We start from the raw sequence: 26,536 nt of genomic DNA on the forward strand, positions 1-26,536 counted from the left end.
ATGTCTCGGCTCGTTTTTATACTCTTCCAAGTCAGCTGGAATGAGGTAGGGTGGTGTTAAGCACGCCGCACTGTCTGCATTAGCGGCACCCTGGGGTGCTCTCACTCCGTGTGATATTGCTAAGAAGACTGAACAAAACAATGCTGTGACTTCTCCCCATCGGCCTCCAACCCTTTGGGAGGTGACCAATCAAGATTCTGATGGAAAATCGAGTGAATTGAGCTATTTAAAGCAGAATCTTGAAGACGTGGTCCAACAAATGTCTGATTTGGGGATTGAAACATACTCTGATGAGTACGAGGACGAGGATGACGTGACCTTGGTGACAGAGGATGAGTCCTATTACATCACCACCCATGCTATCCGACTCTCAGAGCTGTCCGGCGGCTATGACAGTGACTCGGACCCGGGCGTCGGCTCCTCGTCCTCATCCACCTGGGACGGCGATGATGACCAGCAAGGGTTCTCCTCTGTGGATTCTGCCTTGTTCAACTGTAATGGGGTGCTGATGAAGAAGAGGACGAGAGACGCGGCAATCAACAGCCTGCACGAAAGTGATCCGTCTGTGCATTTTGCTGCTTGTGGCGCTGGTAGCAGACAGGTCCACCTGTCAATCAAAGCAACTTCCGAGGCTATAAATGACTCTATCCAAAAAAACACTGTTTATCATGCCAAAGACGCCAGAGATACAAGCACTTCAGTGGCAGTTGGAACTCATGGGAACATTCAGGGGTGGCAGGATAGAGCAAAGGGTGCCATTTCTGCACCGGGGGGCAATTTGCAAGCAAAGAAAAGCACAGAGTATTCTAGTTGTGCTTCCAGCGAACTGGACGAAGCCGACAAGGAAGTGCGCAACTTGACGGACAGATCTTTCAAGAGCCTGGCTTATCCTAACTTGGATCCAATCAACTTCAGCACCTCTAGTGAGTCCTCAACATCCGAACTCGGGATCAACAAAAGGTCCATGTTCGTTGATCTGAAGTATTCTAATGTGAGCCTCAGTGGACTTTCCCAACAAACAGCTGATTTGGAAAAGAGGGGAAATATCAGTGATTTTTTACAGCATCAGACCAAGGAGGAAGCTCTTCAAAGTGCATTGTCAACTAAGAAAATAGAGCTAACTAAAACATTTGCGCAGGGCCGCAGTGAGGTGATTCAGTTTACAGAGACCCTGAATTTTCACTGCAACGTAAAATCTGGAATGTCTGCCGGGGACAGGCTTCCTAACATTGCTCTAAATCCCACGGGAGCAGGATCACGTTCCAGGGATGAGGTTACCTTTAATAGTTTGCAGGGGAACAGAAACAGAGGAGCCATTGCTAAGTCAAACAGCATGGAGGGGACCTACAAAAAAGCAATTTTTGCATCCAGCGTTATTCAGAATGTACTCTCCAAAAAGATGCAGTTTGAGCAGGAGTGCCGTATGGAAAGGGGAGAGGCAAGGGAGTCCAACCACAAGTTTGACTGCCAGAGGAATGAGGGGCTGCAAAGACAGAGCTCTAAAGTCTCCGAGAGCAATTCCAACAGGATGGAAGATTTTACAGACACTCTGGATTGTAGCTCCAGACAAGACTCTTTGATACAAGAGAATCTGTCGGAAGAGCTAGATGAAGAGGTATATAATAAAATAGGCACAGTAGAAGCATCCAAAGGGACTTTGCTTCACAGCCAAAAGAGTGCTTTTAGATGTTGGAAGAATGAGGAGCGAGAGTTTCAGCAGGATCAAAAAAGTGCAGAAGAAACGGCCCCCCTAGAGGCAATAAGGGATGAGTACTTGACAAGAGACAAGAAACTAACAAAAATGTCACATTTGTTTGTGCCAAACATCCAATGTGTGGCCACTGCTGAAGAAGTGGACAAGGCGCTTCAGCTCGGACCAGATCACAATTTAAACACAGACTCCCAGAGTGTTTCCCCATCCAGATTTCCAGAAATTAAGATAAATCTCCAAAGCTGTAACACAGCTAGTTTGATGAGAACTGATGACTCAAAAGGCCAGGGGGCCTTGGCTCCGGTTTTGACGGGTGAGTCCTCGGATAAATTGCCACATTTTATGGTTCGAGACATTCGAGACGGTAAAGCAAAGCTGCAGACGCCCATACACCAGGTTCGAGATGTACGAAAATTGGTTAAAAACTCTTATCACTTTGTTTCATTGGACCATAAATCCAATGTTGCCACCTCCGAATGTAACCTGTATGGTCAACATCCAACATCTGTTTCACCCATTGTAATCAAATGCCAGTCGGTGAACACAAACAGCAGCAAATGTGACGTATCAAAAGATAACCCCTCTCTAGAAAACAGCAGAATTTCATCAAAACAAAAAGAAGTAAACAATCTGCCACATGGGCTCACAGATAATAACCCAGAGGAGGTGAGTTTAAGAAGTGAAACCAGATTTTCTTCAAAGAAGAAAAAGGTGCCCGAGGTTACTGATATGCCACAGATGTCAAATCAGGGGGCTTTGGAAAAGCTTCAAGCAGCAGTCAAAACAATGGAACAGCTTTACGTGTTTGACAAAAATGAATGGAAAAGGAAAAATGAGCCATATCCTGTGATGGACAGCCATGTACTCTCATTGATCACCATGGTGAAGAACAGTGAGGAAGAAACAATAAGGGGCTCCATTGCGGGTAAAAGAAATAATTCCTATCCCTGCTCAAGCAAAACACCATTGTCAGTGGCATCTGAGAGCTGGCCAAGTACAGCTAATGACCCAGATGTCCACCTTAAAGGCAGGTTGGGGGCCACTCCAGTCAGCCCTAAGGCATCTACTGGCGTAAGCGTGGGGATCACTAAAAATACTCCCCAGGTGAACAATACCTTACCTGCGTTTTACCATACCAAAACCTTTACCCCTAAGTCTTCGAAATTACCCATGTCCATGAAAATCCATCCAGAAAAGACAAGTGGTGAGTCAAGAACACTGGGCAGCGAGCAAGCCTCGGATTTTGAGAACTACCTCACCATTCCCGTCAAGTCTCATGACAGCGACAGTAAATTTACCAGCCAGTCACAATCAACAGGTCTTCCGATGGCTATCACTGCTTCTTCTACTAAGGATCAGGAGGAGCAGTCCCAGAGAAGCTCCAGCACTCAGTCAAGCCTTTTTCCCAATATTTCCCCCACAAGTGTTTATCCCTCAGTGCCTTTGGGTATGTCCACAAATCAGCCCCAAGTCTACTGTTTTCCCCCAGCGATCACCCCTGCACCTGCGCTCGATCCATTCTTGGCCATACAGAGAAAGATGCTCCTTGATCCCACAAGTGGAAGCTACTATCTAGTAGACACCCCCGTTCAACCCTCCACACGGCGTCTCTTTGACCCAGAAACAGGTCAATATTTTGAGGTACCCATGCCCCAACCTTCCATGACTCCTGTTCCCATGCCCTTTTCACCTTTGTCTTTGGGTTCCGCCACATATGGACAGCCTTACATGATCTACCCTGGTTTTATGATGTCACCCCCTGTTATTTCGAACCAAACACCGGTGCAGCCACAGATTCAGATGGAGAGTAGGGAGAAAGTGCTGTCCCATCACTCTGAGGGGATGTATATGGAGACCCCCTTCTGTATGACCACTAGGAATGCTGAGTCCAGCGGCATAACCAGACCGCAGCAAAGAATCCCCAGTGGCAAGCAGCCACTGATCACCATGACGTCACAGCAACGGCCACGGATTATTGCTCCGCCCTCCTTTGATGGGACAACCATGAGTTTTGTGGTTGAGCACAGGTGAAAGGAGGTTAGTCACTTTGCTTATATCCGTTAAAGAACACAAAAACAAACACATCCTTTTTGTTACACTTACAAAACACTTTCTGAAAAAGGGTTAATTGTAAAACATTAACTTCCAAGAATAGAAATGAAAATCCTGAATGGTTATTCTTAATTTAGCAGTAATTCGGAAAGTAACTGTGGTAAAAGATTAGGTTGTCAGATTTGTTTGTCAGTAGCTATGTCAGTAGGCAAAGAGAAAGCACAAGAGAGCCGTGCAGACCCAGGGCAGCATTAGACCTCCTCAGCTGCTGCTGAATGTCAAGAAGCCGCTTAGGCAGGTGGTAGCAGATTCAGCAGGCTTTTTTTAGAAGAGGCAAGAGTGACAAGTCAAAATTCTCCCAGCTTCCGATTAACACCAATTATAAAAACAACTTGTGCCATGGTATCTGCCCTTTCATAACAGCCTACCAAGATGCAGGACTGCAAAAATGCTTTTACCCGGGCCAAGCACTCTTCCAAACATGGCTGGCGAAGGCATGCACAGTGTAGAATTAAAAAGTGATTTAGTTAGTAGGAAAGTAAGTCAGAATGTTGTACCTTGCCAAGACCAGGAAGGTTAAAATTGGTTCTAAGTCAGGCATCTCAAACTTGCGGGTGGTTCATTGAAGCCTATGCTATAGTATGAAAGTGTAGTGTGACTGCGACTCACAGATTTAATATAAATGCTCTATGTGAGGCCCTATTAAAGTACTGCATTTTTTGCAGCGTTACTCGCAGCTGGTCTTCATGCTATTGACAAGTAAACATAACAGACAACGGAATATGCTCTTATTGCGATTTGTTCAATGAAAGGGTTATGAGTGTGGGGTTACTTCTTTCATATTCTCAAAGGTTTGGTTGAAGCCTTGTGCGCAGGCTGAACTACTTAATCTTCAGTATTTGTAGCCAATCTAGTTGAGTAATGGTTCGAAACCCCCCTGCAACGTCTACTTAGGCAATACTGACTGATGCTTTCATTATGACTACCTGCTCTGCAATAAAACCTGTTCGTTTACATTGAATCATATTGAGTAATATTCACAAATAATGCTACACTTATATAAGATTAAAATTCGACAATTTGCCGGTACTTACGACCATTCGCCTTATGTTAAATACGAACATTTTTTTCAGGATGTTGAAAAATATCCGTACATCGCTGTAAGTTCGATTTTGTATTGTGCACCTTTTTCCGAGTACAGGACAGTACTGTAGTGCTTCTTTCCGCCACTACCGGCGTGTGGCGCTGTGAGAGGTCACCCAGCATCCACCCCGAAGAAGACAGCTTCTCCTTCCTAGTTCGTGTGTAAACACACAGTACTATGTATACTGTATCTCTAGTGCGCTAAGAACTTTGACGTTTTTATTGTTTGATATTTCGTGCATCCATTCGATACGGTTGGTGTGAAGTGTAAAGAAGAGGCGGGCTGTTCCTCTTGAAATGAAATTGGAATAAGAAAGCTTGATGCGGTTGAGATGGTTCGATCGCTTTTTTTTCATCCACTCTCTACCAAGGAGGGCCTCTTGAAGCCCATCTTCCAAAATTAAGCTTTGGACGGATAGTGTACAAAACAAAATAATCTATGATATAAAACAATAAAAAAGTGTTTGTCAATTAACTTGATCATAAAAAAAACAATGCATAGAAATGTATGCTATACACCTGCAAATATGTAAGATACTCTTTTCCGACCTGGGCGAGATTATTAAACATATGTTATTGAATATATATTATATAAAATTCATGCAAATTATGAAAATGTTATGTTACTGTTCTTGTAGAAGCAGCTTCCGGTAGTAAAACTCGCCCGAGTAGGAAAATATGGCAGAACACCGTGCCTCTGAAGTGCTTCGCAGTCTCCGTGTTTCTGCTGCTTTTCACTTCCTAAACAATTAACATATTGAACCGTAAAGGGCGCTTTAAGCATAGAGGTACATTTGTGTCTTTATTGTTCAATCAAACACAAAAAAACCTTTCACGGCAATTAAAAAAAAAGTTTCAATCAAAGAAAAAATGAGTTTGAATGTAAAAAAATATTTGACACTCAAAAAATTGCATTCGAAATACTTTTTAGTCCAGAGCCTTCGCTCTGAAAATGCTGGTCTACTAGTGATCCCAAGAGCCAAGAAGAGATCCACAGGTTCAAGAACGTTCTCCATTCGGGCCCCGTTGCTGTGTAATGCTGTTCCCCCTGAGATTCGATCTGCAACCTCAGTGGAAATGTTTAAATCTAAGCTTAAAACACACTTCTATTATATAGCTTTTGAATGACCTATATTTCCTGTTGACATCCGTTGCAGCTTGGTCATCCTGGAAGGGAGATTACCTCATGTGCAGCCCCTTCTCAAGGTTTCCTCAATTTCCTCATGTTGAGGTTTTTGAGTTTTTCCTTGCCCTCGTGTAGGTTTTAGATCAGGGGATGGTGTCATAATAGTCTGTGGTTTGCAATAATCTGTTGTATGTTCAGCCCTTTGAGACTCTTTGTGATTAAGGGCTATACAAATACACATGACTTGACTTGAAAATGTTTTCTTTGATAGAAGTGATCTTTTTGTGTGTTTGGATCATGTTTTGGGTAAGATATTTGTCTCTTTATTATTCAACCCCCCCCAAAAAATTGTATTAATCAAAAACTTGAGTGGCGTTGTGGAGTTGTTGGTAACTACATACAACCGTATTAATACAATTGGTGTCATGTTATTATCGTGCTCTGATATTTTAATTAAACATAAAGCTTGCTAGCTCGATTATGTTGTATGATAGTGCAGTGTTTTTCAACCAGTGTGCCGGGGCACACTAGTGTGCCATGAAACCTTGTCTAGTGTGCCACAGGAAATTGTCCATTTTTATTTTATTTTATTAGTATTTAAGTTAATGTCATTTTAATTGGCCGGTCCAAATTGTCCCTAGGTATGAATGAGCGAGCGAATTGTCTGTCCCTGTGTGCCCTGTGACTGGCTGACAACCAGTTCAGGGTGTCCCTTGCCCACTGCCCGGAGATGGCTGGGATGGGCTCCAGCACCCCCGCGACCCTACTGAGGATAAGCGGTACAGATAATGGATGGATAGATAGATTTCTGCCATTGATCGCCCTGCTGTAACATTCATCTGTATCGTTACTTTCTCTCTATTTTTAAAGTAATTCTCTGAACATGAGACAGAACCGGTACAAATATCTATTAACTGTCGTGTCCAGCACTGTCGCCGTGGTGACCGGCTGGCCCCGCCCCGTGGGCACGGCTGCAGTAGATCAGCTTATTTGCGTGTGTGCTACTTAAGGGTGGGTTGTGGGTTTTGCGGGTGCTGGCTCATTGCATTTTCTGTCTGCATTTCCCGTTTTGTTTTGCTCTGTCCTGTTTTGTTTGAGTCGGAAGAAACCTGTGTTTGCAGGTTTTTTTGTTAAAGCCTGTTTGTTCTGTCTTGTCCCTGAGTTTTGGACGACTTTTATTTTGGTAAATAAAAGTTTTGATCGTCAACACAATTGAGTTCTCCCTTCCTGCCTCCGTTCTGGTCCGGTTCTCCTCGTGACATTATCCAACAGAAAATAATGAAATAAATGTAATAAAGTAAAAATCACAATTGAAATATCCTGATAAACTCCCCCCCAAAATTGAAAAAAAGTTAGAATGCATAAATCATGTTTTGTATTACTAGAAAAAACATTTTTATACATTTTTAGTTTGTTTTCTAAAAAAAGTCCAGTCCTGTTTATTGGTGACACCCTTAATCACAAAGAGTCTCAAAGGGCTGCACAGACCACAGACTATTATGACACCATCCCCTGATCTAAAACCTTCATGAGGACAAGGAAAAACTCAAAAACCTCAACATGAGGAAAACAGCATAAAATATAGCTAAACTTGAAAACAGATGAAACATAATACAATCCCAAACCACAGCAAAATTATCAACCAGAATGAATAAATTTGTTTACCTCCTGACCCACGGTGACCACAAATGATGATAAAAATGTTAACTGTACAGTATATTATTTACACAGCCCTTTACAACAGTCCTTTCAGCGTACCAAGCTGCGTATACCTAAACTTTATACTGTCATTTTGGCAACATGATATTTTAAGTAAAAAATCAACAACATGAAACTGGTACTGGCAATACATCTTTAAACATTTTCTACGGACGGTGTGCCTCAATTTTTTTTCATGAAAATAAGTGTGCCTTGTGTCAAAAAAACACTGTGATAGTGTATGTTGTGTGTAACGTACTTACCAACAACTCCAACACCACGTGGTGGCAACCATGATTTTTGCTGTTAAAAGTGTCGATAAAAACTCATATTGTTGGGATATGATATGAAATTGTGTGTTTAATTGCTGTTAAGATTGTCGAGAAAAATGGTTCAAACCTCACATTGTTTATTTGCTTTTAGTAGTGTCAATAAAATTGTTCAAACCAAAAAAAGAAAGACATCGTTGGTGCAGACACTTGTCACTCAAACAAGTCTGACGAATAGGGAAGCACCCGCCCACTGAAGGATATTTGACGACGATTCAATCGAAAAAAATGACTTTAAAACACGTCAAATGACTTTTTAACTTTTGTATTTTATTTTTACATTTAAACTTTTTTCTTTGATTGAAAATGTAAATTTCGATTGACACAACTTTTGTTTGGTTTGAATAATAAAGCTACAAATCTATCTCCATACTTGAGCGCCCTCTACAGTTCCGCGATGCCTCACCAGACTGCATTTCAATGTTTATGATTTAAATGATTTTATAATATTGATAAACTATTTTTCCTGTGTGTGTTTTCCCGGCAGGTTAAAAGTGCGTGGCCCGGATTGGATCTCTTTGAATTGAAAGTTTTCCCCTCTGTATAGAAATTACTGTATAGTTTATTGTATAGATTTTTTTGTATGACTGTACTTTTATAGTTCTGACATTATTTCTAGGTTGATCGTCCAAACAAAGTATAAAGTTACAGTAACGATAATATCTGTTTCTTTAAGCATTTAGTGGAAAGGGAAACGTAAGCAGCAGGATGGAAATGAGTTGCATGTTGCAATGTTAATGATACGGCGAGCAGGGTTGCTAAAGAGGAAGTGCGTTGCAGTGAAATGGACAAAATGGTACAGTGTTTTTCTTACCTCATAACTACTTGTCAGCAAGCAATGATATACATTATGAAAGTATGTTTTAAATAAAAAATTTTCCCTCCCTTGAATTTGATTCAATGTGTATGTAACGGGACACAGGTGGATGGTCTAGCTCCAGCTGGTGTTACACATTTGTTTTATATATGTATTTTTTTTCCTTTTGGTTTTGTTGTTCTTTTACCTAATCTGCAAAATAGATGGTAAATGTCAGTCTCACACAACACCATTTACTTGTTGCCATTAAGAGTGATTTATTGAACAAATCTCATTAAATCACGTGAGTTCCCGTGAGACTTGCCCCGAAACACCCTTCTCTGACCTGTGAGACTATGTCATCTAGTGGTGATATACTGGTACTTCACTTTTTCTGCTTTACAAAACAACACCAAAATATAACATTTTAACTAGTCAGCAACCCTTGTTGCGCCACATGTATTCTAACTAGAATGGCTGTGTGCCATTAGAGCACAGGTGTCAAACAGGCGGCACATGGGCCAGATCAGGCCCGCGAGACAACACTCAGAGAAGCGCAAAAGAAAAACACGCTGCAAGTTGAAATATGTCAACTTGATGTTGCCAAAGCCAGGTGCCTCTCACAAAGACACTGTACTTGTATTTATTTCTCTCTGTCTCTCTCTCTCTTTTTATTTCACTCCTTTTCTCCCACTCTGTCTCTTTCACTCTCTGTGTCTCTCTTTTTCTCTTCCTTTGTTGCTCTTTGTCTCTTTCTCACACTGTGTCTTTTAACCTCTTTTGCTCTCACTTCCTTTTTTCCTTTTCTCCCTTTTCTCTTTCTGTCTTCATACTCTTCGTGCTTTCTTTTCTCTTTTCCCTCCTTCTGTCTTTCTATTTCTCTTTGGAATTCTTTCATCCTCTCCCTTTCTTTTCCCCTTCTCTCACAACTTTTTATCTATTGTTTCTCACGCTCTCTCCCTCTTTCTCTTTTTCTTTCTTTGTCCCATCCTCTCTCCTTTTCCCTCCCTCTTTCTCTTATTTCTTTATCTCTTTTTCTTTCTCTTTAATCTACTATTCCAGGCCCCGACAGAATGTTTTTTCTATCGTGTGGCCTTTTTCTACATCTTGGGTAACCTAAAAGATGCTGTTCATATTTAATGTTGTTTAGGCCTAGAGAATTGAATGTCTTTCTGAGAAAAAAATGCAGAGTCAACAAAACCAAATGTGCTGAGTCAGCTTTCTTTTGGCAAAATTTTACATCTAGGGTAACCTACTTGACTGCCTGTAAAAGACGTCACAGAAAAGGTGGGAGTGGGGGGTAGAAAATAAATAAAAGGAGAAAAAAGGTAAAATTAACAAAAAAGAGAAAAGCGAAAAAGAAATAATGAAAAGAAAAAGAAGACAAGAAAAACGAAGGGTTGGAAAGATGATGAAAGAAAGAAGGAAATAAATGGAAAAGAAGATAGGAAACAATAAAGAAAAGAATAAACAACATGAAAAAGGTAAAAAAGCAAAGAGATAAATGGGGAACAAGACAGGGTAAGAGAAAACAGAAGGAAAAAACAGAAAAGGGGAAAAAAGGAAGAAAGAGAAAAGGGAAAACAAAGAAAAAAGAAAATAAAGAAAAAAGGAAAAGAAAGAAAGAAAAAAAAAATGACATGTCTTTGTTTTTTGAGGGTAATCGTATCAGCAAGATAGATGACGGACAATAATGTCAGTTCCCTCTAAGTGAGGCTCATGTTATGTAAAATAATATTCCAACCTATGACTATTTTAAAAATATGCTTCTTTATGATAGTTTGTGTATTTTTTCTCATTTATAATATCAATATTGTTTTGATTCCCCTAAATATTACACACAGACCCTTTGAATGTATTTTTGTATCTCTATTGAAACAATGTATGTACTTAAATAAATAATTAGACGGATAAAAAAAAAACACTCAATATAAAAATTTGATGAAAATGATGAGCGTAAAAACAAGAAAGTCAAGTCAAGGCAAGCATACATGTAGAGCCATTTTCACAAATAGTCTCAAAAGGCTGTACAGACCACAGACTACTAAAACCTGATCTAAAACCTCCAAATTTCTTCTTGGCTCTTGGAATCACTAGTAGACCAACCTTTTTCAAGCGAAGGCTCCGACCAAGTATATACAGAAGAATTAAATCAAGAAAGGGCTCATAATTTGAGATGGGATGAAGAATTTAAAATCCCTAGAATTCGTTTTCGTGATTTAGGGCTATACAAATAAAAATGACTTGACTTGACTTGTGTGTCAGTATGTGAAAACATTAAAAAGATGCATTCTTAATGCAAGGAAACACAATTATTTTTGTCAAATACGAAAAGAAATACCTAAATAAAGTGTACTTAGATAGTTTGGGTTTTGTTGGTGATGTATTTCAACCATAATAACGTTACCAAGAAAATGTTGATGAATCAAAATGAACGCTGCGAGCAGGGTTCGAACCTGCGCGGGAAGATCCCATTGGATTTCAAGTCCAACGCCTTAACCACTCGGCCATCGCAGCTGTCTATTGAAACGCCGGAAGTATGCAATATATATTATAAATACCCCGTATTCACACGTTTCAGCTCTGTATTTCGTGTATACTTTATACTTCATACTTTATCTTCATAAAATATGTAATGTGACCGACGGAAGCACAAGCTCTAACAAGGAATTTGACGAGGCAAGTTAAAACGTTACCGCTTTCTTGTGGTAAGTGAAAACTTAAAATAGAAAGACTTCCATATTGTTGCATGAATTTCAGAAAAAAATGTCAAAAAATGTGAGTCGTCAAAAATGTCCGGTTGCATGCCGAATTTTCCCACGCTAAAGTACTAACGTATTTAAATGTATTCTTTTAAAGGGCCGAGATATTTCGCCCTCATTTCTTTCTTCTGCCTAAATGCAAATATAAGAAATGATCGCTCCTTTGCTAACAGGGATTATGGGCAGCCATTAAAAAGGTAATGTTGTTGTGATTAGAGATCTCACTGGAGTCTCAAATACTATATCTACCAAGGTAGATAGAATTTGGTGATTTATTGACCTCTAGTGGCGAAATTAGTCTTTCAAGGTAAAAGTCGTTTTTAAATTTATCAACTGCATAATTTTCATAAAATAATAATGGGGGGGGGGGGGGGGGGGGTTTGCAAATAAAAAAAAAGTTTTCAAAATAGAAAGGAATAAAATAGAACATTTATATCAACGTTGTGCAACGAGATTAGACATGGCACCCCAGGGTAAAACACGTAATGAAGACTTTGAAGAGATAAAAGACTATCAGGATAAATAAGCAAAACAATAGTCACAACGCAGTGCTTAGAAAACTGGTTATAATAATGGTTGGTGGGTTGGTTGGAACCCCTAAACACCAGGGTCACGGGAACACCATTTTCTGTGATGTGTCTTGGATATTATAGCCTGGTGACACCCATCCCTCTTCAGGCCAAAATATGTTTCCACCCGGCCTTGTCCGGTGATCTTTCACATGGTGCACTACGGAACACTTCTGTACCTAGCCTGCTGCTGAATTCTACCTGCCAGGAAGGAGAGAAGGCCGAATCGTTGTGCCTACCCTAATCATAAGCTAAAAATGACAGAAGCACAACATGGGGTGACATTTTTTTCTGCTACAGAAAAGCACAATGCTCGATATAATTGGTGTGGTAAAAATGGTATGCTACTGTGGCAACACCCTATATTTACGTAAAACATGGAAACTGTGTGGGTCAGATGTATCGACATTTCGTTCTGTATACACGTGTACAAGAATGACAATAAAGTATATCTGAATCTGAGATCTCTGAAACTGATATAGCGCTCAGCCTACGGGGAACAACTAGTTTCAACCAGAAAATGCAAACTTTTTACTGTTCCTAAACAAAAAACCTGTAAATCTGCTGGCAGAAGAGCTAATGATAGACAAGTGACGCTTTATTCGTGTAGTTGACTTTATTTTCAAAACATTTAGCAATGGAATGTATTTCTCTAGTTGTAATATTATACAGGAATTGTATTTTTGTTGAATCGCTGCTTTTTGGTTTGACTCTCTTGACTTTGATTCTGAAAAAGTTGTAATAGAAATATTTCATTGTAATTTTTATACCGTTAAAGTCGGCAATGTATTTATTTAATAAAACAATGATACATTTTTTGCGCCTTCATTTTTTTGTGCTGTGTTTATTTCAAGAACCAGAACAGGAGGAGGACCCAGATGCGTAATGTTTCTCACACAAGCTTTATTTTACAGGAATAGGGCAGTCATGCACATTAACAGTGATTCGACCATAGCTGGGCGGTAAAAGAAAGACAGAAGTTTGAAGTGGAACAACAGGAAGCCAGAGACCAACGAGATCGATACCAGTTACACAAACCGATACCGGACACATGGTGTCGATACCAGACAGAACGGGACTGACAGGATTGATAACAGATATAGGAGACTGGAGACAGAGATCAGACAGAACGAGATAGACGGGAACGAAACCACCCACTGGAGACCGGAGACCGATATCAAACCGGGCCGAAATAGACGGGATCGAAACCGGATAGGATACACAAACAGGATACCGGACAGAGTCAAAACACACGTCTTGCGGGTGCAGAGGTTTGTTGACGGACTGACAAAGGGCGAGTGAAAGCACTGAGCTTAAATAGGAGGGGGAACCAATCAGGTAACCAGCAGCAGCTGGCGCCAAACGAGCGGACGCAGGTGAGTGCAATGAGAAATCATGACATTTATTGGAATTATAAACAAACTCAACTAGGGGGGGTGCGTTCAGTTGTTCAATGATCATGACCAAAGTATTTTCCAAAGTATCGGTATCGATCAATGATACCCTGTATTTACTTGGATCGGATCGATACCAAAAATCCCACTACAGACCGCCCCTATCAAACTCCAAAATTCACTGGTAATTCTTCAAAAATTAAAAATCTAGATCATCAACCAGTATTTTTTGTGAAATCTCATATTATAATCCTCATAACCTTAAATGTGCGGCAATGTCATATTATTTTTGGAGACCTTAAGTCTCACTCACGTTTACGATAATGTTATCACTTGAATCTGAAAATCCATTCATCATTGATAAAGATGGGGAATTACACGATGAGTCACACTCACTGGGACAAAACATTTGTTTGCATGTAGTATCATTATATTGTCTTGGGACCTTCAAACAATGATTTGCACTTAAAGGGACATCAACTGAAAAGAATACAAGCTACTGAGAACTGAGACTAAAAAGTGACCATAGAGCACCATTTTCTTCACATTATTCTGCACAGACTTTTTGAGGTCTTTGGGTAAATATGATCATGGTTATGTAAAGTTAAAATAATTCAGTGGCAGGCCGTGCGTTTTAACACAAACGCGCGACAAGGAAAGCCTGTTTTTTTGTGACGAAATCTAAAAAGCGCTGCCCGACCCGAACATAATGATTGACATTTTAAGCTTGACCAGCTTGGGCTTAAAATCTTACCTCTGGGCTGAAAGTGGCGGACAAAACCTTTTTATGCTTACAGAACCTTGCATGCTTCAGGGTTGTCCGCCCTTAGTTATTGAACCAACACAATATACTGTATTTCTTCACACAGCTTCTCTCTTCAAGTTCAAAGGCTGGTCAAAGGCTGCTCTCTTCAAGTTCAAAGGCCATCTCTTTGGTGGGTTACCGCCCACTAGCCAATCATAGTTTGTAAAACCGGTGGCCTTTCTCAAGGTCCGCTAGCCGGCTATCGGATGCCAAATCGATATTTGATTGGCTAAGCCAACAGCTTTCTAGAAGACTGATATTACAGTACACGGCCTTCAGGATGTTTTTGTGAAGGCCCCTGGGTAGATTTCTTAGATTAGCAACAATAAATCGCTGAAATGTTATTGGTTAAGTGCTTAAAAACAAAGGCAAATATTTGGGAACAGTCCAACATGGAAGAAGCAATGAAAGGAAGCCTACAGGAAGCAGTTTGGAAGTATTGATGGACAAGATATAGTTAAGGTGGTGTCTGTAACTTCAAAATATTCTACGTGCCGACGCCATCTTTTGACTGAGATCATCAATGCAGCCTCTGTCAAGCTCCTTTTGTTGCGCGTGCAAGTACAGTTACTTTCTTAGATGCGCTCCCATAAATTCTTCTTTTTTCATCTTTTTTGGGGTTATAGTTGGCTGGGGGCAGACTGGGCCCCCTTTTCATCCCGGGAGTTTCATATGGAGAAGGAATTTGAATGGATGGAACAGCAGCAAGCTCTTATTATGCATTTTTAGGGAATAAATTCAGGTTTACCATTTTGATTTCAAGGAAACTTATATGAAGATTTTGATATAGTTTAAAACATATTCACCTATGTACAGTATCAGTCATTTGAAATTAAAATTGCATTTGCCTTCCCAACAGACTTTTAGGCTTTACACTAAACTCCTATGAGGTAGCTTCACTACATAGATTTGAGGTCGGCTGGTCCCTTCAACTTTGTCGATGACAATGTCATTGTCTATGGACATAAGAATTTCCTTTTTAGTGTACATCAGCATGAAGGTCTCCAAAAGTGAGCTCCTTAGCGGAGTTTTCACAAATTTTCAAGCAGAGAAGCTCCGCTCACATGCAACCTGAGTACAGGAAAGGGTCAACAGGAACTTATATGCCAGCCCAATGACATGCCAGGCGTCTCTCAAAGGACCTGCTTTTTTTCTTTTTTTTCCTTTTATTTTCCTTTTTTTCTTCTTTTGTTTCTATTGTCCAGTAGCCCGTTTATTTTTAATTTTTTTGCATTTTTACTATTTCCTTTAGTTTTTGTCGCTTTTTTTTCTTTCCCTCAGCTTTTCCTAGTTGCCTGATTGATTCCCCTCCTATTTATACCCAGTACTCCAGTCACTCCTTGTCAGTCTGTCAGCGAACCTCTGCATATGCAAGGCAAGCACTTACTTTGACTCTTGCTCCCGTCAGTCCCGTCTTCATCCGTATCCTACTCGTCTGTTCCTGATTTACCATTTGTCTCCGGCTATTGACCCGTTTTTGACCACCGACTGCCTCATTACCAAAAAATAAAGCTTGTGTGAAAAGGTTACACATCTGGGTCCTCCTCCTGTTCTGGTGCTGACACGAGTAAGGTTAGGTAGTGGAAGTGACAGATACATGTTCAAATCATTTTACTCATCCAACCAGCCCAAACCCCACCTTGACATGACACCGTTCTAAGAATCACTAGTTCTTCCTGATTAGTCCTACTTTTACCATTTTCCTCCAAGAATGAAAGAAAACCCAAGCACGCGTATGAAATCACTCAGCCCCTCTTCATTTCACACCGATGATTGTCATGAACCGGAACAGGAGGAGGACCCAGATGCGTGACGTTTCTCACACAAGCTTTTTTTACGGGACATGGGGCAGTCATGCACATTAACCCAAACACCAGTGATTCGGTGATCGTTGGGCGGAAGACGGAAGGCAGCAGTCAGGCGTGGAACGACAGGAAGCCAGAGGCCGACGAGATCAATACCAATTACACTAGCAGATATCGGAAATATGGGGTCGATAGGACGGAACAGACAGGATTGATATCAGGCACTGGAGACTGGAGTCCGATAACACGCAGGACGAGATAGACGCAAACGCTACCAGACACTGGAGATCGATGTAAAAAAAAAAATAGCTGGGAATGAAACTGGAGATCGATATTAAACAGGACAAAATAGATGGGAACGATACTGGACAGGAAACACAAGCAGGAAACCGGACAGAGTCAAAACCCATCTCTTGCGGGTGCAGAGGTTCGTTGACGGACTGACAAAGGGTGAGTGAGAGCACTGAGCTTAAATAGGAGGGAAGACAATCAGTCAATGAGCCGCAGCTGGCACCAAATGGGCAGGCCTAACAGTGACAGATGATAAAAGTAAGATAAAAGCAGATAGATATATAAAGGCTGTTTGAACTCAGTTGGGCATTGTTAACGCATACTTAATCGAGAAAAAAACGATACTTTTTACTTTTTAAGGACACCTCAAACTACGCACCCCACCTTTTAACGTCACACGACTCGAATATTTTTCAGGCCAGCAGAGAAGGCCTATCGCGGGTATAATCGGACTAGTTTCTGTTTCACGGAAGAACTTGCTATTTTATAAGCCCTATTCTGCCGGGCATCCACACCCTCTGCGTGAAGTGTATTTGAGTTCAAAAAGCAGACACACACCCAGAAACAAAAAACACACCCTGTCCATATCAAACACTGTTACTTATTTACACATTTTGCAACAATCACTGTATGTTATCCTCTCAATGGCCTTTCAAAGTGTAAGTACAGTATAAAGTGCGCGGGCAGACGTTTTCTCTTTTCTTCATCTCCTGCTAACGATTCAGTTAGCCATGGAGGCAACGCGCTTCTTTCTTTTGCTCTTATGGATGTGCACACTGACGAAACAGCACGGGTGAGTTTGGAAGTTCACATTCGAGAAATTCGTTATCTAGAAACATTCAAAGAGAGAAAATTTTGAGGTACGAGAATGCTCGAATTTCCCATGGTTGTGATTGAAACCGATGTTTTTGGAAGGTGATAAGCAGCGTTTGATAAGGTTTCGTTTTTTAGTTTATATATCTGTCTGCCATTAGTGTGTGTTATGCCTTAGACTACTTAGACTATTTTTCTCCTTCAAAAGTCAATTCAGGTCACATTTATGTATTTAGACTGCACAGGTTACAATTTCACCATCCCCTGATCCTAAACCAACATGAGGGCAAGGAAAAACTCAAAACCTTGGCACAAAGAAAATAAGAAACCTTGAGACGCCAAGTCAAGTCATGTTTATTTGTGACGCCCTTAATCACAAAGAGTCTCAAATGGCTGCACAGACCATATATTATTGCAAACTACAGACTATTACAACACCATCCCCTGATCTAAAACCAACATGAGGGCAAGGAAAAACTCAAAACCTTGGCACAAAGAAAATAAGAAACCTTGAGACGCCAAGTCAAGTCATGTTTATTTGTGACGCCCTTAATCACAAAGAGTCTCAAATGGCTGCACAGACCACAGATTATTGCAAACTACAGACCATTAATACACCATCCCCTGATCTAAAACCAACATGGGGGCAAGAAAAAACTCAAAACCTCAGCACGATGAAAATATGAAACCTTGAGACGCCAAGTAAAGTCATGTTTATTTGTGTAGCCCTTAATCACAAAGAGTCTCAAAGGGCTACTCAGACCATATATTATTGCAAACTACAGACTATTACAACACCATCCCCTGATCTAAAACCAACATGAGGGCAAGGAAAAACTCAAAACCTTGGCACAAAGAAAATAAGAAACCTTGAGACGCCAAGTCAAGTCATGTTTATTTGTGACGCCCTTAATCACAAAGAGTCTCAAAGGGCTACTCAGACCATATATTATTGCAAACTACAGACTATTACAACACCATCCCCTGATCTAAAACCAACATGAGGGCAAATAATACACAGATATTGTCAACATAACATCTGCCGCTTTTTAATGTCAAAAAGTTTGCAGGTATGTAATTTTATAGGATTACTGTAGTTGTGATGTTGTTGTAGTTCTGCTGACGATTTTCGTAGTATTCCTGTAGTAGTATTTTCACATTAAAGTATTTCTGTGGTAGTTTTTTTTTCTGAATAAAATCAAAAAAAGATATTAGATCCCTGTTTTCAAGCACCAAATTTGATATTTAGTTTTATAGTAATATTTCTGTAGATTTTTTTTAGTATTGTTATTTTATTGTAAAAGCATTTAGACGTATTTTTGCCATTTGAGTTTCTTTGCTGGTATATTTTCGTATTTCTGTCGTAGGATATTTTCAGTATTGCGTAAATTGGATTTCTCTAACAATAATTTTGTATTATAGATATAATAAAGTAGTTCTTTTGAATTATTTCTGTAGTATTTTTCTTTTTATCTTCCAAATGAAAGCAAAACAATAGATTAGATCAAGCTCTAAATTTAAAGTTTAGTTTTGTAGAAATATTGAAGTATTTCTGTAGTAGTATTTGCTCAGTATTTATAATTTATTTAGGAGTATTTTTGCCATTTTTGGTCGCATTTTTTTGTATTTCTGTAGTAAGTTATTTTTAGTATCACATAGGTTGTATTTCTGTAGTAGTATTTATATATTATAGTATTTATATAGTAGTTTTTTCATTATTTCTTTAGTATTTTTCTCTTTGAAATGAAAGCAAAATAATAAATTAGATCAAGCTCTAAATTGGATGTTAGGTTTTTTAGAAACTTTTAAGTATTTATGTAGTAGAATTTCTTTAGTAATATTATTATTTCATTCAGGAGTATTTTTGACATTTTTGTTTTTTTAGTAGTATTTTTTTTTAAATTTCTGTAGTAGGATATTTTTAGTATTACGTACATAAGTTGTATTTCTGTAGTAGTTATTCTGTATTATAGGATTAATAGAGTAGTTTTTGGGAATTATTTTTGTAGTATTTTTCTCTTCCAAATGAAAGTAAAACATTGATATTGGAGTACACCATTTCATAGTCATAAGCACAAAAAAATACAGTTAATACACATTTTCTTCTTACTTAAAATTTAACCTGAAGTTTGGATGCAAGTTATACGCGAGGTTTTACGGTATATTACTGTCGAAAAATGTTGCGGTCCACAATTGCAAAATATTGAACGCAAGAGGTATCGAACCCGGATCGCAGCGGTGAGAGCACTGAACCCCCATTAGACAACCAGTGACTTATGAAAAGGCGTTCGATTTTATCTCATGATTGTGTTATTTTTATTCATGGTACCAGAGACAATTGTTAAAGACTGGAGAAAATTGTCCTGAAAGATATAAATAAATGACAAAAAGCACAACAAGGTAAACAACTTTGTTGTATCTGATGATGGATCAGAATTTAAAGGACATTATACAAATACATTGTACATTTTAAGTTGGTATTGTGTTCATAGTTGTCCACGAATTATTCTAATCATGGCCACAAGTATTTTATGTTTGTCACTCATAATGCTTGGTTCGACCTGAGAGAAGTGAAACAAAAGGGCGCCTCATACACGAATAAATACTGTAATACTTAATTAATACAAAATTGTTTGGATCAAATTTTGACCAAATTGTGAAATACATCGTGTAATAAGGCCCTCAGACCATGAAGGAGATTCCTCTAAAATGTGTACATTAAATATAGGTGTGCTTTTCAACCACATGAGTCATATCTAGGTGTGACAAGACTAATGATTGATCCGTGTCCTTCTTTTTTAGACCTCAGAGCGACCTGACCAACAACGGTAAGATAAAGAACTCGACTTTTTTTGGGCACCTAGCGTTCTCATTTGGCACATGCCGAATGATTTCTCCCCTGTGATGAGTTACAAAAAGTATTGTAATGCCGGACTACAGAGCGCACTTGACTAAAAGCCGCATGCTTCAATGAAAGAAGGAAAGTTAATGTTGTCTTTGTACAAGCCTCACCGGCTGCAGGTTTAAACAGACGTAAAAACAATGATACACATCCATTTCGTACATTATAAGCCCGACAGGTACGTGGGGAATTTGGTATCGACACATTTGGCTGCAGAACGGCAACGGTGCCGTGCCCTCGCACACCTGAAGCCGTTCTCAGCTGCGGTGTTTTTTGTTCCGCTCCAAGTTGAAAAGCGCTATATAAATGCAAACCATTTACCATTTATCATTAGTAAGACGAGCACATATTTACTATTGTGCCGAAAGAAAACGCGATTGAGGGCTGTGTCGCGTAATGTTCCTAGACGACAGCCCCAGGGCAACCGTACAGTGGAGAACAGTGCCATGTTGCAACAAAGTTATCATATTTGTATTAACTTTTAGATATTTAAATTATTCATATTTGAAAAGATTAATTATCCATTTTTTAACTGTTGGTATGCGATAATGGCCTCACAGGCAGTACAGCCATTTTCGCATACGATATATTTTTGAAATCCAGCATTTTTTTCATTAATGTTTCCTACAAGGTCATCAGATGTTGGTAAGGAGAATGAATATCCCATGAAAAATCTGTAAAAAGTAAAGCCACAACTGCAAGGAAAAATAATGTAATAATTACTCGCTATTTAGCAATTGTTTTGACAAAATTATGATGAAGTATCAATACTAAGACTAATTAAGTGCAAATATTGTTTCTGAAATCTAACAGTTTTTTAGACTTTATGAAAACCAATCATTGTCAGTATGTATGTTAATGTGTCTTTTTTGTAAAGGACAATATTGCATTTGCTTGTTATCGTTCTTGAGGATTAAAGGAAACTTCAGCAACGCAGAAAGAGAAGTGTAGCGTTTTTGATAGATAATTTGCACCCCTGTTAAATTCATATGTCTACATCTAGGGCATAATTTGCTCTTTTGTTTGATCCCCAAATCACTTTGAATAAGAATACCAAAAATCACGATACGCTGCAGATTTTTGCAGTATCACAGCAAGATTTCACCAAAACAGAAAAGTGTCCATTATGGCAAAGCATAAAGTACCAATTGAAGTATATCGGACCTGTCGATTTGCAGGGTGGCGCAGTGGTTAGCGCATGTATGCGGCACAGATCATGTCTTGGGAACCTCCTGCGTGGGTTCAAATCCAGCTCCAAACTTCTTGTGTGGAGTTTGTATGTTCTCCCCGTGCTTGCGTGGGTTTCCTCCGGGCACTCCGGTTTCCTCCCACATTCCAAAAACATGCATTTCAGGTGAATTGGCCGGTCCAAATTGTCCCTAGGTGTGAATGAGCGAGTGAGTTGTCTGTCCCAGCGTGCCCTGCGATTGGCTGGCAACCGGTTCAGGGTGTCCCCTGCCCACTGCCCTGACCCTACTGAGGATAAAGCGGTGTAGCTAATGAGATGAGATAATGAGATTTGCAGGGTACAAAAGTGGTTATTTCTTAACGCCCCGAAATATAAAACAATTCCGAGTCATTTTTTCGCTGTTGTTAATTTTTGTGTTTCGTCTCCCCAGCTGTTGTGTTGACGTATTGTGACTTCAACAACAATAGCGATCCATTCTGCAGCTTCAAACAGGACGCCGACGACAATGGAGACTGGACTCGGCATAAAGGTCCAACACCAACACCTGGCACGGGTCCCCAAGGGGATTACCCCGATGGAAGTCAGTGTTGCGCCTCATTGAGATTTAACAGCAAATTTTGCACAAATTAAATTCATTTTCTTTTCCAGATGGTTTCTATATCTACCATGAATGTGACAACATGGCAAACGGTGGTAAAACTCGTCTCAGGAGTCCTAGATACCTCGGATATGCACAGATCTGCGTTCAGTTTCGATATTACATGTACGGCACCGACGATTCCAATGTGTTGAGGCTACTGGCAAGGAGGCTGGATAGCGAGGAGGAAATATGGAAGAAAACCGGTATTCAGAGTCCATCGTGGCTGAAGGGTGCTGTCACAATCACCAATACTTTCAATACGGACCTCACCGTGAGTATCTCCTTTCAAGCAAAGAACATACAGTAATGTATGGTGAGGCTTTGAATTCAGGATACAGTTGTGTTGCTTTGGGCAACCTTAAATTTGAACTTCTAGTGTAGAGCCTGTTTGGGTTAGGTGAATAATTAAGGACTGGGGTTTGGATTTGGAATAAGCAGTTACAGGTTCGGCAGTGTTCTCGTTTGCCCGCGTCCCTGCGTCCTAGACGCATCATTTTTGCTGGGGACGCAATGTGTCAAATCAACGTGCATCCCCGGGACGCAACTTTTTTGACACCAAATTGTCATTATTACCTGATTACTTTTTTTTTTTTAACAAAAATTTACCGCACTCCAAACTTTTCTTCAGGCAGATCCGCCATTGTTGTTTTGGTCTCGCGCCGATCTCGGCAAATGAGATCTCGTTGCTTCGAGATGACGTCGTTGTTTTGGTGGTTGTCGAGTGAAAGAGAAGTATGCCTGCGTAAAAACAGTTGGTATTAGGTGCAAATCAACAAAAAATTGGTAATTTCTTCAGTGTCGATAATAAGTCGAAACATAATACAGAAAGTGGTAACAACGGCAATAATTCCGGCACGAAAAAACAGCAGAGAAATTGACTCTATTATATTCCTGGTTACGCTATGAGGAGGATGATAATGGAGGCTACATGTTCTGTGATGCGTGCACCCAGCATGACAAAAAAAACTGGATTGCATAAATCATTTCGCAATACGAACTTTCAGAAAAGCACACTGGATCGGCACAACGACATGAAAATCACAAATTAGCTATGGAAATTCCGTTGCTGCAATTGGACCTTGAGAAGGCATTACAACTGTGGCGGGACAGCAAACCACAAATAATATATAAACTGAAAAATCTGAAGTGATTAAAACTGCATGAATAGATAGACTAATATTTCAGTAATATTATTTTGTATAATATACAATATTTTTGTGAACTGAAAAATCTGAAGTGATAACTGCTTTGTATTACCTATTAACTGTGATAATTAAAACTGAATGAATATATAGATTTATAGATTTATTTATATATTTGTCGCCGATTTACAATTTCAACACTAAATTTTGGGGACCCATAGATCTCTGTTGGGAGCCATAGATTTTTGAGCATGCGAGTCCCTGGGACCCATCACTTTTCAGAGGTAAAAATAACACTGGTTTGGTGACAAAACAAGGCTATGTGATGGTTGCAAAGTAGGGTTTTTGGTGCACTTGTGGTTAATAGCAGAATTATGTATTGCAGAAGAGTGTGTAAGAGTGTGTAGAATTCAGGTAAAACCGCACCCGTCAGTATGTATCAACTGTTATAATACTGGACTGTCTCAGAAAATTAGAATATTGTGATAAAGTTCTTTATTTTCTGTAATGCAATTAAAAAAACAAAAATGTCATACATTCTGGATTCATTACACATCAACTGAACTATTTCAAGCCTTTTATTATTTGAATATTGCTGATTTTGGCTTACAGCTGAAAAAAACTCAAAAATCCTATCTCAAAATATTAGAATACTTCCTCAGACCAAGTAAAAAAATAATTTTATAAAAGCAAAACTAAATCAAACATTTGAAAATGTCCATTGATGCACTCAGTACTTGGTTGGGAATCCTTTTGCACGGATTACTGCATCAATCCGGCGTGGCATGGAGGCAATCAGCCTGTGGCATTGCTGAGGTGTTATTGATGCCCAGGATGCTTCGATAGCGGCCTTCAGCTCATTTGCATTTGTAGGTCTGGTGTCTTTCATCTTCTTCTTAACTATACCCCACAAATTCTCAATGGGGTTTAGGTCAGGGGAATTAGCAGGCCAATCAAGGACAGTGATGCCATGGTCAGTGCACCAGTTACTGGTGGTTTTGGCACTGTGGGCAGGTGCCAGATCATGCTGGAAAATGAAATCCTCATCTCCATAGAGCTTTTCAGCAGATGGAAGCACGTAGTGCTCTAAAATCCCTTGGTACACAGTTGCATTTACTCTGGACTTGATGAAACACAGTGGTCCAACACCAGCAGCTGACATGGCTCCCCAAACCATTGCTGACTGTGGGAACTTCACACTGGATTTCAAGCAACTTGGATTTTGCTCCTCTCCAGCCTTTCTCCAGACTCTGGCGCCTTGACTCCCAAATGAAATTCAAAACTTGCTTTCGTCTGATAAGAGGACTTTGGACCACTCTGCAACTGTCCAATGCTTCTTCTCCATAGCCCAAGTCAGACGCTTCTTCCGTTGTCTTGAGTTCAGAAGTGGCTTGACCATGGGAATACGGCTATTGTAGCCCATTTCCCGGACACGTCTGTGAACTGTGGCTTTTGATACCTGGACTCCAGCTTCAGCCCACTGTCTTTGAAGCTCCCCCAAATTCTGGAAGCGGCTCTTCGTCACAATTTTGTTAAGGCTGCGGTCATCTCTCTTGGTTGTGCAGCGTTTCCGGCCACATTTTTCCCTTCCAACAGACTTTTTGTGGATATGCTTTGAAACTGCACTCTGTGAACAGCCTGCTCTTTGAGAATTTTCCTTTTGTGTCTTACCCTCCTGATGGAGGGTATCAATGATGGTCCTCTGGACAGCAGTCTTCCCCATACTTGTGATTTAGTTTACTGAACCAAGCTGAGTGTTTTTAAGGCTCAGGAAACCCTCGCAAGGTGTTTCGAGTTAATTAGATGATTCAGGTGATTAGTTGAATAGCCTACTTGTATACTTTTTCATGATATTCTAATATTTTGAGATAGGATTTTTGAGTTTTCTTAAGCTGTAAGCCAAATTCAGCAATATTAAAATAATAAAAGGCTTGAAATAGTTCAGTTGATGTGTAATGAATCCAGAATGTATGACATTTTTGTTTTTTTAATTGCATTACAGAAAATAAAGAACTTTATCACAATATTCTAATTTTCTGAGACAGTCCAGTATAGTAAATTGAAAATAGTTTAAATTCATAATTTGTTCTTTCAGATTCAGATATACTTTATTGTCATTCTTGTACACGTGTATTCAGAGCGAAATGTCGATACATCTGACCTGCACAGTTTCCTTGAATGTACAGATATAAATAAAATGTTGTATTGATTTGGAGTATTGAAGTACTAATAATATACTAAGTAATTATAGCTATGTATAGTATTATACAGTAGTGCAAAGAGTGCAAGAGGAGCAGCTAACCAGATGTGCAAAATGGGCAGTCAGGTAAACAAGTCAATATACAATAACAATAACACCGAGTACGATAGTGCAGAGGTGAATAGATGTGCAAAGGAGTGGCTAGGTATAGAGAACTGCCAGTAGTGCAAGGACAAAAAAAACAAAAACAAACAGATGTAGAGATTAGGATTTTACCTCTATTTTTCTAAATATGGTACTGTATTGGACATATGTTGTCAAACGTTATGACAGAGGGGATAAAATGGGCTCTAAAACTTACAAAGGGTCCGGGACAGGAGAAGAAGTTGGTTGATTGAAATGTCCCTGCTTATCCAAAGTATTCAAACGTTACACACAGCAACAGGTGAAAAAATATATATATATTTTTTCCAAATGCATTTAAACATATTTGTACGTACAGACACTTGTGTGCATAAACATCATATACTATTTTATATCAATTAATTTATTTATAGAACATTTGACGAATCGGTTTGAAACTCGGAGAAAAAAAATCAAAGTCGTAGATAACGTCCATGTCGTTAGAACAAATTATGATAATGGTTTTGAGCCCAGTACACATAAATGATGGAGCTAAGATACTTTACGAAAAAAAACCTAACTTCATTGGTGGACCGGTGGCACCAATTTGTTGCAATTATTTTGATGTATACACAGAAGATTGTGTTCGCATTAACAAACTATACACAGAGGTGACTATTTAATTACATTTGAACCTGTTAAAATGCAGTTTTTGTAAAATTAGCTTGATTTCTTTTATCAACGAATCTGATTAACAAGCTTGTTAACTGCCAGTGTGAACGAAATGTACTCAGTACAAAACAGTTTGGTATCTGTAAACTCTTATTTGAAGTCGCATTTACTCGTCTTCAGTAGTAGTTAGGGATACCGGGAAAAATTGTGTCTGTGGGCATTGTGGACCATGTGGTAACATGAAACTGGTATGGTTCTCAGTATTCGCTGTCCCTTTTCCTTCTCTTTGGTTTGGTCATCACGAAAGTTTTCAAATTGTGAAAATGAAAGTACCGTATTTTCCGCACTATAAGGCGCACCTAAGAGCCTTTATT

At 39.5% G+C, this 26,536-nt stretch overlaps 2 protein-coding genes and 1 non-coding gene across 3 annotated transcripts in view; 2 read left to right on the top strand and 1 right to left on the bottom strand.

Annotated features, from left to right (window-relative positions):
• Positions 1–8,584, top strand: c11h4orf54 (chromosome 11 C4orf54 homolog). The gene is made up of 3 exons (XM_088347421.1): positions 1–45; positions 125–3,748; positions 8,547–8,584. The coding sequence occupies exons 1-2, from the start codon at positions 1–3 to the stop codon at positions 3,740–3,742; spliced, it is 3,663 nt and encodes a 1,220-aa protein (XP_088203547.1). The 3' UTR covers positions 3,743–3,748; positions 8,547–8,584.
• A 2,706-nt stretch (positions 8,585–11,290) lies between these two features.
• Positions 11,291–11,372, bottom strand: trnas-uga (transfer RNA serine (anticodon UGA)). Its single transcript has one exon. It is a non-coding gene; the product is annotated as a tRNA-Ser (tRNA).
• Positions 11,373–17,212: 5,840 nt separating this feature from the next.
• zanl (zonadhesin, like) overlaps positions 17,213–26,536 on the top strand; it is a 98,512-nt gene continuing 89,188 nt past the window's right edge. The window contains exons 1-4 of the mRNA XM_088347424.1: positions 17,213–17,274; positions 20,097–20,122; positions 21,816–21,965; positions 22,034–22,296. Coding sequence (XP_088203550.1) covers positions 17,213–17,274; positions 20,097–20,122; positions 21,816–21,965; positions 22,034–22,296 — 501 coding nt within the window. The remainder of the gene's footprint in view (positions 17,275–20,096; positions 20,123–21,815; positions 21,966–22,033; positions 22,297–26,536) is intronic.

Source organism: Urocampus carinirostris, chromosome 11, assembly GCF_059441175.1.
Source record: "Urocampus carinirostris isolate Australia breed hairy pipefish chromosome 11, RoL_Ucar_1.0, whole genome shotgun sequence".
Taxonomy (NCBI): Eukaryota; Metazoa; Chordata; class Actinopteri; order Syngnathiformes; family Syngnathidae; genus Urocampus; species Urocampus carinirostris.

Excerpts from the sequence above, each read along its gene's own strand:
- c11h4orf54 (XM_088347421.1), top strand. The coding sequence starts at position 1 with ATGTCTCGGCTCGTTTTTATACTCTTCCAAGTCAGCTGGAATGAG. Across the intron at positions 46-124 it reads TCCAAGTCAGCTGGAATGAG|AAGACTGAACAAAACAATGC; the intron begins GTAGGGTGGTGT and ends GATATTGCTAAG.